General features: G+C 38.9%; 1 protein-coding gene across 3 annotated transcripts; it reads right to left on the minus strand.

Annotated features, from left to right (window-relative positions):
- Positions 1 to 219: 219 nt before the first annotated feature.
- Positions 220 to 15,722, minus strand: LOC107782296 (growth-regulating factor 4-like). Of its 3 annotated transcripts, none has more exons than XM_016603172.2 (5): positions 15,429 to 15,722; positions 15,177 to 15,319; positions 2,433 to 2,811; positions 626 to 1,086; positions 220 to 533 (listed from the first exon to the last, which is right to left on the minus strand). In XM_016603172.2, the coding sequence occupies exons 2-5, from the start codon at positions 15,289 to 15,291 to the stop codon at positions 526 to 528; spliced, it is 963 nt and encodes a 320-aa protein (XP_016458658.1). In that variant the 5' UTR covers positions 15,292 to 15,319; positions 15,429 to 15,722; the 3' UTR covers positions 220 to 525. The 3 variants fall into 3 exon arrangements, with proteins under 3 accessions (XP_016458658.1, XP_016458652.1, XP_075087094.1); XM_016603166.2 differs by having other exon boundaries at positions 15,093 to 15,319; XM_075230993.1 differs by lacking the exon at positions 15,429 to 15,722 and having other exon boundaries at positions 15,093 to 15,420.
- Positions 15,723 to 17,949: the final 2,227 nt, after the last annotated feature.

Genomic DNA, 17,949 nt, shown 5'->3' on the forward strand with positions numbered 1-17,949 from the left:
CGGCACCAAAAGATCAAGAACTTTCCAGTGAAGGAAACTTAAGCATAGAAGATATGATATTCTTTCCTCAAGAACCAAGAATAAAGCCAAGTATTTGTGTAAACGGTGAATTTGGCCAGCTATTTTGTGTAAAAATTCCTAAAATTATAATGATAATGTAAACTATTAGGGTATATATTGAATAAGTCGCTCAAACTTGGAATCTTGTAAGTGAAGACAGGAAAAATAAATTTTATTTTTTATTTAGCAAACTTGGGCTGGTCATTGTAACTCCCAGGCCCCAGCTCAAACAGCAAAATACATTTATTTTTGTTCATACATATAGCAAAACTTGGGCTGCACTTGTTTTTTCAACCATCTCACTTAAAAGTGTTGAAAATCCACCATAAAGACATGCAATTATATCAGGATTTTCCAGCAACCAAAAAAAGTACACAACTCATACAAGTAGAGGTTACTTTGTCACTAGCAATACATGTTCCTGAGTACAGCACCAGACACTGCTTATTTCGATGGTAGCATCTCTCAAACATCTGCATCCAATACAAAACCAAAAGTCATGGCTCCAATGCTATAGAATGCAACTTTAATTGAATAAACAAGTTGCCGAAGGATGTTAACTTACCGTTTGGGGAACAAGAACTCCTTGAAAAGTCAGACGGAGCCATAGGAATGGATATGGACAGCTGAGTAGAGGAGAAATTATTTTTGTTGGATCCCTCGTCATCAAGATTGGACCACGATTCCTTAGCTGTAGGCCATTCGTCAAAGAAAGGGCGCATAGAACGTTCCTCCTGCTTTACAGTCCCAGGAGAGCCAATGTCACTGACAAAAAAGCAATGTTGTTGCTGTTTCGAAATAGTTGCATCAATCACAGGCTCAAATGGATGAGGCAGTCGTGTTTGAGGCGAGTCGTATAGCAACTGAGTGTCATTTTTTGGTTTCACCATTGGGTTTGAGGGAAGTTGTGGTGTTAAACACCATGTGCTGTCTGCATTAGATCCCATCCCTAAACTTCTCATACTAGCTGAAGCTTCTAGAGAGAAATTCTGCTCATCAGCATCAACAGCCATTCCATGGAAATATCTGTGTTGGCATTTTGCATTTCATTAATGTGGATGTTACACCACTTATAAGACAAGTGCAGCTCAATTTTGCTATATAAAAATAAATGAATTTTGCCAATCTTTCGGTTGGAATGCAACAATTACTTTTGGATATTCCAGTTTAAGCAACATTGTTAGTATTTCGTAGTAAATCATGTAGTCTAGTTTCAAGTACCCAGATGATTATTGACCAAGTCGGCCCTAATTATTCTGGGTTCTTGTGGTGTTACATCACTTATTTCTCCAAAGAAGTCTATACCATGTATCTTATGGCCTATACATCTCTCTTATTTAGCTTTTTCCATTCTCTTACCTATTCAGAAATCCAGTCACAGTGTTTCTTAGTGACCAAACTCTGAGAGTCCAATAAATATCATCTACTTCTTTCTGCAGTTCCACTTCTAACATTGATCAAGCCCTTGAAAATTCAAACTGAAAGCGCTCATATTCTAAGACAACCTATTATGCTGTCGAAGCTGCTTGCTGTCCTTAGAACTGCTGAAAGTATCCTATCGAAATTAGGCACTATATAATAATCCTGGTGCACATATAATAGTCCTTTTTTAAGACAGGAAAAATTGGCAGACATGATCATGCGTCACTTTCTACAGTAATAGCCGCAAAATTGATGCAACTCTCTCTCAACAAGTTTTTACTGTGGTTTCTTAAAAAAAGTAAATGATACTGAAAAGAAGTCCATACAATTTTTTTGCTGTCATTACAATAATAAAAACTTTTCATATTAGTAAGAAGAGCTAATATGATAAATTAACTCCAAGTATTCTTGGTCGACTAAGAAAGAAATGGAGAAAGGAAATCTACTCCCCCTTCAAAGTTCTTTAGAATAGAATTAGAAGATTTGAACCCTCGAAGTCCTATCAAGCAAACAACAGGATGGCAGAAAAAATAAAATCATGATTACTGATATGCCCTTAGTGCTCACTACAAAATTTTGTTATTAAACCTTTGCATATAAGATTATTTGGAACTCGAATTATGTCACAAGGAAATAGGGAAATTTGTATTTCAGCAAGAAGAGTATGACCTATTTGGCATCCTTCCAAATGTAAAAGATTTGATTGTAACGTTTTTATCTTTACTTCGCAACAGAAACACAAATCATATACGCAAGCCTTTTCACATGTAACCAGTATTGAACATCACCAAGTACAGCCAAAGACCAAACTTTTACCCAACATTGTATAAGCATTCAAGGAAGATCCCATTTAAGTAACAAAATGCCAACTGCTTGAAAAAATAAACAAGTACATCTGAGAAAAAAGCACCTAAAGAAAACATGAACCATAGAGGACAAAGAGACTTTACCTATATGCCTTGTTATCTACCCCATAGGAGACAGGCTCCATCTGCGTCTTCATTCCAGTGCTTCCATAATTCGGTTCTTCTGAATAAGCAGCAGAATATAATGGCATGTTCTGTAAGCTTCCGCTGCTGCTAATTTGGAAATTTCCACTTATTTTGCTGCTTCCAGTAGCATTGTTCGACATACTTGTCAACAGGGACTGGGAAGTAGATTGAGATTCCACATGCTTTCTTGAACGGTTTCGGCCTCGATTCATGTGCCGCTCGCAATATTTTGAGTCAGGATATGCATCTTTGGAGCACCTCCACTTCTTTCCATCTGTCCTTCTACACCTTCCTGGCTCAGGGTCAAACTTCTTTCCATAATAGGAACAATAACCCACTGACCACAGAAGATACAAGCTAATAAGTTCCTTATCTAGAAAACAGATATGGCTGCAACACCTCTCCATCAAACCCCTAAAAAGGACTTTATAACACAACAATAACCCAGTAAAATACTACTAATGGGGTCTGGGGATGGTAGTGTGTACGCAGACCTTACCCCTACCCTGAAGGAGTAGAGAGGCTGTTTCCGAAAGACCCTCGGCTCAAGAAAACAAAAAGACAAAAGGATAAAAGGAGATAATATTAGTATCACCACAGCAATCATAGGAAAAATAGGAACACCATGAAATCCAGAAGAAAAATGCAGAGCAAAAGCGATAGCTAGTAAATAGGACATGCACTGCAAAGCGAAGTAAATAGGACTTTATAACACAAAAAGGAAATATTTTACTACATTTGGTTGGCCATTCTGCAGTCAGAACCCCAACAGATAGGAATTATACCAGAATAGAGACTGAAACTTATTCACTTCACAGACATTGAGATATAATGCAGCCTATAAATTATAAATTATGCATAAAACCAAAATAAACACCAAATGAGCCTCTGGAAATCAATAACATGATATCTCTTACTGTTTTGTGAAACAAAAGAAACAAAGATATAGTCCACCACTTGCCATATTCATTTAGATTACATTAGTAACCTACTTAAAATCAAAAGAGACTTATCCTACGGTCCTTCCCAATAAATAAAAGAGAGAAATGTTTCTCTTAGGGCTAACGAATTGCAGAAATAAGCAAAAATGAATGGATCAGTAAATGTCCAAACAAGAAAACAGAACGAGGAGAAAACAAAATGTAAGGGCTACTAATGATTGTACTGCCTTAAAAAAAATATTAGACCAAAAAAAGTGGAAAGCAATTTTCTTTATATGCATGCTCCAATTTCCCTATCAAAGCATGGTAAACTTCTCTTTCAGAAATGCAGACATTTCCAAGTTCCAGCACACTGCTTACTGAAAGAAGCTAAAAGTATTAACTATTGATAAATGAGCAAATTAACTTACAAAATGAAGAACGGAACGTTTTTACTTTAAATGAGAAAGACCTGGATCTCAGAATGGGATTCAGAATTTAAATTCATTGCATTTTTAAATTATGGATTCAAAATTTAATACTATTCCATAAATTTTAGTTTTTCCATGCAAAACTCGGGATAATAGGCCCGTCCCTCTACCTTCTCCACTTAAATATCAGGCTTAGTGATATTTAGCTTTAAGTATATATATTTATATGCATATCGCCTAATGTTTTACTCGTGTCTCGTAGATTTCGGATGTAAAATGTATTGATTTATGTTAATTCATGGTATTTTTATATGTAGGAATCATCCGGAGGCAATAGGGGGCGAAAGGTGCGAGATTAGAGCCAAAACAGAGAAAAACGGGAAAATGTTGAATTCCAGCGCCACAGGCAGCGCCCCACGCCACCTGTGGCGCCATTTACAGAATGCTCAAAGGGCCAGCGCCAGGCAGCGCACGGGCGCTGGTGACAGGAATTTCTCCAACTTTGCTCGGGACAAGGTTATTTCGGCCCTAGACCTACCCAACACGTATAAAAGCAAGACTAAGCCTATTTTGAGGAGGGAGATGCCACTTTGAAGAAAAAATACACATGAGGAACATCCGAGAGCGAGGATATCTCAGTTTTCTTCATCTTTTCTTAGTATTTTCAATTATTCAACACTTGTGAATTTGTTTGATACTATCATGAGTGGCTAAAATCCATAGTTCTGGGATTGTGATTTAGCCATGAATATTGTTGTTTAACGTTGACTTAACCTTAATTACAATTCACCAATATATGGTTGTTTCTTCAATTCTGTGATTAATTGCTTAATTGTCTGGTCAGCAGTTAGGTTCTATTTACTATCTATGCTATGCTTGGGAAAGCTATGTTTAGATTTGAGAATAATTGAAGAGAGCATGATCTTAACTCTTAGGGGGCAGATTTGTGGTTAGGATAGGAATATACCTAGTCACCGTGCTTAATTAAATATCGTAATCTTAATGCGTACTTAATAGATTGATTGCATAGAAATATAGGTGTTAATCTATTTTGAATAGGCGAGTAGTACTTCGGGAGAAGGCTACGAGAGCAATTGTTCAATTAATTAGCAACCATGAGTGAATTGTATGAAAGGGAGAGCTAACTAGAACACAATAGGATTGGTGAATCGACCACAACCCTAGAAAATTTGTCTATATTGAATACACAACAACCATTTTGTTGCTTGATAATTTAGTTACTAGTTAGAATTATTGTTTTGTATAATCACACTTTTGAACTTTGATTGACTCGACTGAATAACAATTGTGATGAATTTAGTGAGTAGTTAATACAAGTTTCTGTGGGTACGACACCCGACTTATCATTTTATTACTTGTACAACCACTTATACTTGCGTGTGCGTTTGGGAGCGACAAGTTTTTGGCGCCGTTGTCGGGGACTTGAATATTGACTACTTTCTAGTTTTAGCTTTAATTGTTTATTTCGTCAAGTTTAACGTTACTTAATTGTTGCTCTGCTCTCAGGAACCTTGATTGAATGCGAAGGGTAAGAAGCCAGGACAGACTTCAAGGCTTTGACCCCGAACCTGAGAGAACATTTCACAGGAGGTTAAGGGAAGCAAGGGACACAAATAATCTTCAGGCACTTGTTCAATTTCCTGTGAACATAGCAGAGGAGCAACATATGGCTGTTCAGGAGGTGGCGATGCCCAGCATTGCTAATGTCACCTCCAGCATTGTGAAGCCTAGAATCACTGGGCACTTTGAGCTGAAACAGAGCATGATCAAGCTACTACATGCGAATGGGCAGTTTATGGGTCTTCCACACGAGGATCCACAACAGTACATCCTGAACTTCTTGGAGATTAGTGATACTTATATCACTAACGAAGTCACTCCAGACTATGTGAGGCTCACATTGTTCCCGTTCTCTCTGTTGGGCGAAGCAAAGCGTGGTTGAAGGCAGTACCAGCTAATTCTATTACATCATGGAATGATCTGGCAAGGAAATTTTTGGCAGCAAAACTGCAAAGATCAGAAGTGAGATAGTCGCCTTCAAACAGAAATCGGGGGGTCTTTATACTCAGCTTGGAAAAGATTCAAGGGGATGCTCAGAGACTGTTCTCATCACAATCAGACAAACGAAGTGTTAGCTCACACTTTCATAGAAGGGCTACATCCTTGAGACAAAGATTGTGGTAGATGTTGTAGCTGGAGGTCAAGTGTTGGAGAAAAGCTTTGATGAGATATATGCGTTATTGAACAAATTCTCCAAAAGCAATCCTGATTGGCAAGGAGAGATGAGCAGACACACAGTGCAAAAATCTGCAGGGGTTCTCGGGTTAGATGTATTGTCTGTATTATCAGCCCAGATTGCCACATTGGCCAACCAAGTCAATCAGATGACCTTGGTTATTAACAAGCAACAAGTCCAGCCAGTGCAACAGGTTCAAATATTTTGTGAAGTATGTGGAGAGTGTCACACGAGCGACTTATGCCCAGTTAACCCAGAGTCTGTCTGTTTTGTGGATAATGCAAATAGGGGCCAGACAAACCAGTATGGGAACACTTACAATTATAACTGGAGGAACCACCCAAACTTCTCTTGGGGTGGAAACCAAGGTGCTCAAAATCAGTACAGGCCACAAGCGCCTCAACAGCAATATAGACCACCTCAGGCTGAACAACCTGCAAACCCGACGAGTCACCTTGAGGACATGATGAAGAAATTAATGGCTGACCAGCAAGCTTAAGCAGCAACCAACGCTGCAGCAATTCAAAATTTGGAGCGACAAATGGGGCAACTTGCCAGTGCCCAAAATACTCGACTAGTTGGAGCTCTTCCAAGCGACACTGAGGCTAATCCTAAGGCACCTATTAATGTTGTGTCATTGAGGAATGGAAGACGGTTAGAAGAAGTCCAGTCGAAAAAGAGAAAACAAGTGACCTTTAATAAGAAACCGGCCACCATAGAAGTAGAATCAGAAAAATCAAAGAAGACAGAGAAGCCAGCTGAAGAGGCGGTGGCTAAGCAACCCCCACCATTAGTTGTCAGGCCACCACCTCTGTTCCCTCAGAGATTGCAGAAAGTGAAGGATAATGCCGCTTATAAAAAGTTTCTTGATATTTTGAAGCAGGTGCAAATCAATATTCCACTGGTTGACATCCTGCAAGAAGTGCCCAAATATGCTAAATACATCAAGGACATAGTGGCAAATAAAAGGAGGTTGACCGAGTTCGAGACTGTGGCACTACCTCAAGAATGTAGCTCAAGAATTCAAAGCAAACTACCTCAGAAATTGAAGGATCCGGGTAGTTTCACTATCCAAATCTAGATTGGTATGCATGCAGTCGACTGAGCTTTGTGTGATCTTGGAGCGAGCATCAATTTGATGCTGCTATCTGTGTTCAAACAGTTGGGGTTGGGTGAGCCGCGCCCAATAACGGTAATTTTACAGTTGGATGATCGCTCCCTTGCTCATCCTGAAGGAATGATTGAAGATGTGTTAGTTCAAGTGGGTTCTTTCATATTCCCTGCTGATTTTATTATCTTGAACTACGAGCTTGATCAAGAAGTCCCATTTATTTTGGGGCGTCCATTCTTAGCCACGGGCCGAGAGCACTCAGATTGCCAGCCCACTATGAAGAGCTATCTATGATTTATGTGGTGGAAAGTGATGCGACGTCATTTGTGCCTTATATGAGCCCTATAGATCCTCTTGAACGAGCTTTGATTAGGGATGAAGAAGACAGTAAAGATGAGATGACGGGAGAAATTGAGCAAGTACTTGACATGTCTTGCACCTGCGCTTGAAGAAGGTTTGGGAGATTTGAGGAGTTGGACAGGCCTGTCACTTTGACCCCTCCTAAGCCATCTAATGAAGAAGTTCCATAGCTAGAACTTAAGCCCCTTCCAGTGCACCTGCGCTATGCTTATTTGGGGAACTCTGAGACATTGCCGGTGATTATCTCATCCAGCTCGACTGATGTACAAGAAGAAAAATTGCTCAGAGTACTCCGGGAATGCCTCCTTAATTTGTCCTTCCTCTGGCCTAGCACTGCTCCAATAACATGATCACTTTGTATCGCACATAAGTTCAAATGGTAAGGACCAATCCGATACCGCAATAATGGGGGCAGCCACCAACTGCTTTTTTGAGCTCTTCAAATGCCTTTAGGCACGCTTCATCAAAATTGAAAGTTACATCCTTTTCAAGCAACCTGCACAAAGGAATAGCAATTTTTGAAAAATCCTTAATAAAGCGTCTATAGAATCCAGCGTGTCCCAAGAAACTCCGGACACCCTTCACAGAAATGGGTGGAGGTAATTTTTCAACCGCCTCCACCTTCGCCTTATCAACTTCAATGCCGCTCCTTGACACTCTATGACCCAACAAGATGCCTTCTTGCATCATAAAATGGCATTTTTTCCAATTTAACACTAGATTTGTTTCTTCACAACGGGCCAACACCTTGCTCAAATTCTTCAAAAAGTCATCAGAAGAAAACCCAAAGACTGAAAAATCATCCATAAAGACTTCCACAAATTGTTCCATCATATCGGTGAAAATAGCCATCATGCACCTCTAGAAAGTTGTGGGTGCATCGCAAAGACCAAACGGCATTCGCTTGAAGGCGAAAGTGCCATAAGGACAAGTAAAAGTGGTCTTCTCCTGATCCTCTGGCATATGACAATCTGGTTGTACCCCGAATAACCATCAAGGAAGCAATAATATTCATGCCCTGCCAATCTGTCCAACATTTGGTCAATGAATGGGAGTGGGAAGTGGTCCTTGCGGGTTGCTTTGTTGAGCGGTTGAGCCTTCTGTAATCAATACAAACTCTCCACCTCGTCACGATGCGAGTAGGAATCAACTCATTTTTCTCATTCTCTACCACAGTCATCCCTCTCTTTTTGGGCACACATTGCATTGGGCTTACCTAATTGCTGTCAGAGATAGGGAAGATGATACATGCATCGAGCCGTTTAATTACGTCCTTCTTCACGACCTCTTTCATAATGGGATTTAATCTCCTTTGTTGCTCAACACTGGGGCGGTGTCCATCTTCCAGAAAGATTTTATGCATGCAAAATGATGGACTGATTCCTTTGATGTCAGCAATTGTCCACCTAATAGCCTTTTTATGCTCGCGAAGTACTCTGAGCAATTTTTCTTCTTGTACATCGGTCGAGCTGGATGAGATAATCACTGGCAATTAGAGTTCCCCAAATAAGTATAAGCGCAGATGCGCTGGAAGGGGCTTAAGTTCTAGCTTTGGAACTTCTTCAATAGATGGCTTAGGAGGGGTCAGAGTGATAGGCCTATCCAACTCCTCAAATCTCCCAAACCCATGGACATAACTACAAGACATGTCAAGTACTTGCTCAGTTTCTCCCATCATCTCATCTTCACTGTCTTCTTCATCCCCAATCAAACCTCGTTTAAGAGGATCTTTGGGGCTCATATAAGACACCAATGACGTCACATCACTTTCCACCACATAAATCATGGTTAGCTCTTCATAGTGGGCTGGCAATCTGAATGCTTTATACACATTGAATACCTCCACTTGATCACCTACTCTCATCGTCATCTTTCCTTCGCATACATCAATAATAGCTCGGCCCGTGGCTAAGAATGGACGCCCCAAAATAAATGGGACTTCCTGATCAGGCTCGCAATCCAAGATAATAAAATCAGCAGGAAATATGAAAGAACCCACTTGAACTAACCCATCTTCAATTAAAAAACAAATTCAACAAAACTCTAACCCCTCCCCAATTTCACTCGCTCACGCTCTCTCTCTGCCGCAACCCCCTTTCTCTTTCTCTCAAGTTTTTCTTGCTTGCTTTCATCCTCATTCATCAAAGGTATGTTCCCTCTTCTCCATTGATTTTATTTTGTGAGTAAAGTTCCCCATCCCCTTGTTCAAACACCCCAGCCCCAAAAATATCCCTAATAATTTGTTTTTTGGAATTCTTTTCTATGGTGGGTGGCCCTATTGTGCAATGAAATTGGTTGTGACGACCTTGTTGTTGTAATGTATACGGAGTAGTAAACTAGAATTCTCTCTACTTCGTTGAAATTTTGGAGGGTCACCATGTTCCACCATTGTTGAACTAAGTTGCACACACTTCATGCCCACAATGTGTTTGCTAAAATGTTTGAATGAGTATTTTGTGCACCGGTGAAGTCTGAGTAACCGAGTGTAGTTGTATGTGATATCGGGCTAAGTGTGAGGTGTTTGGGGATGATTTTACATAATTCGGAGCTTGGTTTTAATGTGCACATGTCGCTCACACCATGTATCTTGTATTATGTATGTTGTAGCACTTTGTAGAATTAGCTAATGTAGTGTCGTAGTTGTAGAGGTTAATGATCGACCACTTGATTTGTGTGGCATAACTCGTGAGCTAAAAATTATGCGGCATGGGGAAGTCATGAGTACCCATTGTCTTGTGGTACAACACTTGTGCGTTTTAAACCACGATTGTGAGTATAGCACATTGAGCCTTCGGTTTTAAGTGGGCCATCTTTGACTCTCGCGGCAACCTTAGGCGAAGTTCTTCATTCTCTCTCACATTCATGCTTATTTGTGTTGTAGGTTGCTATGGCTCGTAATAATGCAAACAAAGGTAAGGGAGTAGGGAAGTCCTCCACCACTGCCCCCGCGCCTAAAAAGCACAAGTAAGGAGAAGGATCATCTAGGCAAGCTAAAGGGAAACAAGTTGCCGAAGGATCACAGCAGGCACCATTGAAACCGAGGCCTCGTTTGAAACTAGTCAGTGATGTTGCTATCGCATGGCACAGGGACTTCGTGCTATATGGGTGGTACGTCTCCGAGATGGGCATTAATGTGAAAGCTTTAGAAAAGAACTTCCCGGACGTGCTTGGCCGGTTGCGAGCACTGAACATGGAAAAATTCCTAGAATGCCCCGGCCATGCAAATTTGAGCATGGTGAGAGAATTGTATGCTAATTGGAATGCGGACTTGTTCAGGTCACATATCCGTGGAAAAGACGTGTCACTGAATAGGCGGGCCTTATGTGATTTTTTGGGGGTTGAGAACTCTGACCTGCGGAGGCTACAAAAATTTGTCAAAAGCCCAAGCTACACGGCGATACGACACTCTTTGTGGCGTCGATTGAAATGCCAAGTGGACCAGAACTAAGGGCGATACCCATCTTGAGATGGTTCGCTCTGATTTCAACAAGAGCGCCAAAGTGTGGCAGAATTTCGTGCATGCCCGACTCATGCCAGTTGAACACAACAGCGAATGCACTCGAGCTCGAGTGTGTGATATTCTTTTTGACGACTGGGAGACCCATTAATGTGGGTGAGATCATGCTGGGGGAGATGGCCCGCACACGCTTAGGGCGGCAGATTAAGAGGTTTTTCTTTGGCAATTTGCTCACACAGTATATGCTCTCCCGAGAGGTGCCGGAATACCCCGGGTATGACGAGGTGGTGGTGGCTCCTAAAGGGCTGTTGGACATCACATCTTTGTCGGAGACTACGTCTAAGCTCCCTCAGGCAGCACGGAATGAAAGAGACGAGAACTTCAACAGGTATCTCTATAACTCCTTAAAAGTAATCATGAGCAGGATGGGTGTATCAGACGAGGAGCGTATGCATTTACGCAATGATTTGTCTAGTTTTTCCAAAGAGATGTTGGGGATTGCACCTGGCAACCTCGTTCACCCATCGGAGGACGAGAACACTCACAAAGGCTCCGACACGGAGGATGAGATTGGTGATGAGGTCACGGGGCCCATGGATTTGGTGCCTCTGGGACCTGATGATGATGCTGAACCCGGAGCTGCTGATGGCGGGCATGTTGAGGAGGAGGACTCCGACTAGCAGGGAGTTTTCTTTTCACCCTACTCTGCTTTACATTTTCACATGCATCGGGGACTATGCATATGCTAAGCGTGGGGTGGGATAACTACTGCTTGTGATGTACTTTGTATAAATTGTATCAATTTGTTTCTTTTTATTAGTTTTTACTTAGTCTAGTTTGTTTTAGAAAAAAGAAAGCAAAAAAATACAAAAATACAAAAAGAAAAAAAAAATAGAAAAAGCTCGGACTTTTCCCGACGATGGATCTGTTGGACAATTTTCTTTAGGGATATAGTCCGACTAAAAACACCAAAAAAAAAAAAAATTTCATTTTAGGATAGTTAGGTAGTATTCCTTGATTTTTCTTTGGGCGCCGGTTCTTTTCCAAGGGTGTAGCTCGAATCGGGTACTTTATTTTTTTTTTAGGAGTAGGTTAGGAAGAAACTGAGTTGCTCTGAGATACCTATTGACGTGTTTGGTGCTGACACATTAGGTTATGGCATGCGCTCTATCTTCCCGTACATTTGATTTGAATTGTGATGCCTGAGTAAAATAAATAGCCTATTATGTGACGCCTTTTCACAGTTGTTTGACTTGTATGCCACATAGTGCAATATTGCTTAAAATTTCTCAATTATATGTGTTTGCTTGACGTGAGAGTTGAACAGAACTGTCTTGATTGAGTCATGTGCAATGTGTGGGTGAGGAATTGTGATTCTCTGTGCTATCCTGTGTAATCTAGAACTTGCCCCGTGTGTTAATCGAAGCAAAATCATTAAGTTATGCTAGTCTAGGAGATGACGTAGACGTTTCTTGCTTGATCATAGATGTGCTTGTCACGTAAAAATAAAATTTTCTGTTGCTAGCCCCTTTGAGCCTATAGACCTTTTCTTTGGCACCCACATTACAAGTCGTATCTTATTTTGTTCTTAATTTGAGATTGTTGAACCTTAACCTCCTAAGGCACTTAGTCGCTAAAAGAAGTAAGGTGGGAGATTGGGGAGTAGCTTTCGAGTGGAACCGTGGAAAGGCCCTTTGGTGCACTAAAGTGTGAAAAAAGGTTACTAGCCGATGAACCTTAATGTATGGAGTGTGTGTAGGAAAAAAAAATTACAAGAAAAAAAAATGATAGTTCAAATAATGTAGAAAAACACACACCTCCTAATCTTACTAATTTGTACTAGTGGGAGTATAGAAGTGCTTAATTGAAAAAAAGGGCTATGTTGTATATGGTTTGTGGTGAGAGAATTGGTTGAGAAGAATATGTGCTCGATTTGTGAGTGTAGTGTATTAAAGTGCTTGGGAGGGTTAGTCATTATTCCTAAATGTATCTTACCCATCCCTTAGCCTACATTATAACCTTAAAGTCCTAATTGATCCTAGATTTGGCTAGCTTAGATTAGTAGAGATGTACACTACGGGCAAACTTATGGTACGACCACGGGATGCACATGAATTCTTTGTGAGAGTGAGCGAATTTTGTTCAATTATGTGACGTCCTTAAATTATGTTCAAAGGCATACTTGAATGTGTGGACTATTCTATATTCACTCTTTTGTTTGTTAGTGAGGACACGTGATCTCATGAAGGATTGGTAATGTTGTAAACTTATCTTGTTGGGTGAGTGTGCGAGTTGAGGGTGCTTAGTGGTAACGAGTCGGCTCTTGAGGTAGGGTGGTGACGGATAGGTTGTTTGGATTGATTGAATTGAAATAATAGACTCGGGCATGTTTAAAACGGGAAGAATGTGAATTTTGTATGGTCATGCTTGATTGCCGGTGTCGATCATAGTCAAGGGTAGCGTGTATGGTAAAAAAATTGAAGTGTTCCTCTCTAGTTGAGATTTGGACGTAGTTGGGGTATATTTGATAGTCCCATTGCTCGAGGACGAGCAAGAGTCTAAGTGTAGGGTGTTAATATTTAGTTTAAAATACATATATTTATATGTATATCGCCTCATGTTTTTCTCGTGTCTCGTAGATTTCGGATGTAAAATGTATTGATTTATGTTAATTCGTGGTATTTTTATATGTAGGAATTATCCGGAAGCAATAGGGGGCGAAAGGTGCGAGATTTGAGCCAAAACGGAGAAAAACGAGAAAATGTTGAATTGCAACGCCACAGGCAGCACCCCACGCCACCTGTGGCGCCATTTACAGAATGCTCAAAGGGCCAGCGTCCCACGCTGCCCTGCGCGCTGGTAACGGGAATTTCTCCAACTTTGTCCGGGACAACGTTATTTCGGCCCTAGACCTACCCAACGCGTATAAAGGCAAGACTAAGCCTATTTTGAGAAGGGAGACGCCACTTTGAAGAAAAAATACACACGAGAAACATCCGGGAGCGAGAATATCTCAGTTTTCTTCATCTTTTCTTAGTATTTTCAATTATTCAACACTTGTGAATTTGTTTGATACTATCATGAGTGACTAAAACCCATAGTTCTGGGGTTGTGATTTAGTCATGAATATTGTTGTTTAACGTTGACTTAACTTTAATTACAATTCACTAATATATGGTTGTTTCTTTAATTCTGTGATTAATTGCTTAATTGTCTGGCCAGCAATTAGGTTCTATTTACTATCTATGTTATGCTTGGGAAAGTTATGTTTAGATTAGAGAAGAATTGAAGAGAGCATGATCTTAACTCTGGGGGGATTTGTGGTTAGGATAGGAATATACCTAGTCACCGTGCTTAATTAAATATCGTAATCTTAATGCGTTCTTAATAGATTGATTTCATAGGAATATAGGCGTTAATCTATTTTGAATAGGCGAGTAGTACTTCGGAAGAAGGCTACGAGAACAATTGTTCGATTAATTAGCAACCATGAGTGAATTGTATGAAAGGAAGAGTTAACTAGAACACAATAGGATTGGTGAATCGATCACAACCCTGGAATATTTGTCTCTACTGAATACACAACAACCATTTTGCTGCTTGATAATATAGTTACTAGTTAGAATTATTGTTTAGTATAATCACACTTTTGAACTCTGATTGACTCGACTGAATAACAATCGTGGTGAATTTAGTGGTAGTTAATACAAGTCTCTGTGGGTTCGACACTCTACTTATCATTTTATTACTTGTACGACCACGTATACTTGTGCGTTTGGGAGCGACACTTAGTTTGCATAAGTCACACGTCCGTCAACCTTTGCCACTTGAACTAAGCCCTCTAATTTATACACATATATATCTATATTTTGTGTCAAAAATACTAGTTCGCCTACTGAAATGAGATCCATCCGCCTCTAGACTTTGAACCTAGGTGGGCAAAGTTACTGGATAACTGTACTGGTGAGAGGATGCAAATGCCCGATGAAATATTTGAGGTACATGCAAGCTGGTCTAACACCAACATTATGAAAAAATAAAAAATAAAATGGGAATTACTAAAAGAAGAAAGAGAAACATACAGCTAGTATGATGGAAGAACCTCGCAGAGATGGTTTCAAAGCTACGTTGTATAGGAAGAACAAGGTCCGGAGGCACAGGAATACCTGCCACTAAGTACTTATATATCATTGCTTGATGCTCTAACTCCTGCCACTGCACCGCCGTGAACGGCGGCCTGTAACCATCCTCCGCCACCGTCCTCGTCGTAGTCCCACTCATATTATCCACTTCACAAAAAAGAAAAAAGCTGCACCCAGAAATTATCACAACTGCAGTTAATATAAAGTTGCTTCAGTGTGTGTGTGCGTGTTTTTTTTTTGGTGTGAGTTATAGAGAGCAAAGGTTGTTGGAGTTACCTAAGAGGGGGACAGATCTAGGGTTTGTACAAACATTGAAAGAGATCAGAATGAAAAAAGCTGGAAAAACAGCTAAGTGAGAGAAGTACAGAGTAGAGAACTGATAGTACACTTCATTATATTAGCTAGTAAATACTTCCATTATTACTCAAATGGAGATTTTAAATGTTTGAAATTGTGTTTTAGCAGAGTTGTAAGAGGAGTTTTGGCAAAGTTAATGAAGAGTTTTAAGGTTGAGAAAGTGTAAAGTGTTGAGGCTAAGGGAAGCATTGGGACATGGGAATAAATTGGTGGGGTTGAAGAAGAAAGGCTGATGTGGGGACCTAACAGAGTGGGGGTAGGGGAGATAAATTATGTCTTCTTGTGGTCCATTGATGTAACACTACTCTATTTTCAAAATATGGTCTTCTTTTTTCTTTGGTTTTTGTACCATGTTATTATCCCTTTCTGACTAATTCATATTTGGATCAAAAAAATTTACTTTAGCTAAAAATTACCTATCAGATTTAACTTTATTGCAAAGTTTGAAATCAAGACCTCTCGTTAACCTAAAGTTTGGCCATGGATTTTTAAATTTGTTCTGAAAAATTTAATTTTAGTGAAGTTTGGTTTGAAGATGAAAATGTATTTGGACGTCAGTTTTTATTTGATAAATTTAATACAAAATTATCATTTTTATAATGAATTACACGATACACTATCAGGTGAATGAAAAAACAAAGCAACATTGTTACAAAATAATAAATGGTGGGCTCTTTTATAAAATACAAAAGTTTGTGGCAATTTTTAAAAAATGTAACAGTGATATTTTGGCCCAAAACCAACTATTGAGCTGTTTTTGAAATTTGAGATTTTGCCAAAATATAGGCAAAATCTATGACCAAACACGTGTCTGCCAAATAAAATCCAAATTTATTTTGACAAAATTTATGACCAAACAGGTTCTAAATATGAATAAGTATTTATCCTCGCACCATAATCTTTAGTAGTTCAAGAAATATCATGTGATAGTATCATAAAACCAAACTACCAAAAATGTAAACTTTGTCCTTAAGGTTCAATAATTATTAGGGATGATTGACTACAAAAAGATCAATTTGTAGTAGCAATCTTTTTCCCTTTGCATATTTTGTTTGAGTTAGGAGGGAAATGTCTTGTAAATGAAGTCTTGAAATTCTCGGGCTGGGTACTCTTCACATTTAAGTTTCTTCCATGTGATGAAGTTTACTTTGGTTGCTTGTGACCACTGTGTCTAACTTCCTGTATTATTGTTAAAGAAAAGTATCTTAACAAACGGAAATTTAAGAGGATCAAGTTTAATAGAAGTACAAAAGAGATGTTGGAGTTAATTAGCATTATAATATTAAAACGGGTTTCGCTAGCATACTATAGGCATATAGCAGCTTAGCATATAGTCGCCTTTTTTTTTTCTCCTCCCATACTAATGTTGCAATAAAATGTTAGCAACATTTAGAGCTTGTTTGGATTACAAGGTTACTTTATAATTTCTTTCTTTTTTTATTTTAATTTATTTTCTTTATAACTTTTTATTTTCATTATTTTAATTCTTTCCTTTTGTTTTTATTTTATTTTTTTTACTTTTAAATTTCTTTTTTAATTTAAAATATATTTTTCATTGTACATTATTTATCTTTTATTTCTCTACCTTTACTCCTTGTGATTCCATGTAATTACTTGTATATTTTATTTCTTATTTGTTTATTTTTTCATTTAGTGTAACTGCGTTATTATTCTAGTTTTTGAAACTACACCTCCTAATATTAGAAATAATGAGTCATTAACAAACTTGACATATAATGAGTGATGCCATTAAAGTAGAATTTCATTGTTGAATGAGGTTATAAACTTATTATGTTTTCCGATCTTAAGTTGTATTGGAACTTATTTTTATTATATTGAAATTTGATATATGTTAAACTATTTTATTTTATTCTTTAGATTTTGAAATTGTGTTGGCAGACAGTCTAAAGTTTCATCCAGGCATCCCAGTAATATTAGTACCAGTCTTGTATTTTGTTATGTCTAGCCCCTTGCTATTTCACATTGTGTCATTATTTTCAGCAAGACTGAATCTATTTTTTATAATGTTGTATTCTTAGATATATGTTGTTAAACGTATCTCTATTTGTGCCCATGTTTAATTATCTGGTTGTTGCTACTGTCTGTTTATTGCTTTATTTCACTTCTTTTGAGTCGAGGGTCTTTCGGAAACAACCTCTCCACATTCATTAGGTAGGGGTAAGGTGTGCATACACTTTACCTTCCCCAGACCAGTGGCGAAAGTAGAAATTTTCCTAAGGGTATTCAAATTTGAAAAAAGTGAAAAAAAATTCCCTACAAAGGGTATTCAATATGTGTTATATACCTCTAAAACGTAATATTTTACCTATATACACAGTGTAATTTTTCGACGAAGGGTGGTCAGTACATGTGGCTTTGCCACTGCCCCAGACCTCACTTGTGAGATTTCACTAGGCTTGTTGTTGTTATTATTATTGTT

This window comes from Nicotiana tabacum, chromosome 15, assembly GCF_000715075.1.
Source record: "Nicotiana tabacum cultivar K326 chromosome 15, ASM71507v2, whole genome shotgun sequence".
Taxonomy (NCBI): Eukaryota; Viridiplantae; Streptophyta; class Magnoliopsida; order Solanales; family Solanaceae; genus Nicotiana; species Nicotiana tabacum.

Coding starts and splice junctions, on each gene's coding strand:
- LOC107782296 (XM_016603166.2), bottom strand. CDS start 15,291: ATGAGTGGGACTACGACGAGGACGGTGGCGGAGGATGGTTACAGGCCG. Junction 2,812..15,092: donor GTTCTTCCATCATACTAGCT/GTATGTTTCTCT, acceptor TTCTGTGGTCAG/TGGGTTATTGTTCCTATTAT. Junction 1,087..2,432: donor GTAGATAACAAGGCATATAG/GTAAAGTCTCTT, acceptor ATGCCAACACAG/ATATTTCCATGGAATGGCTG.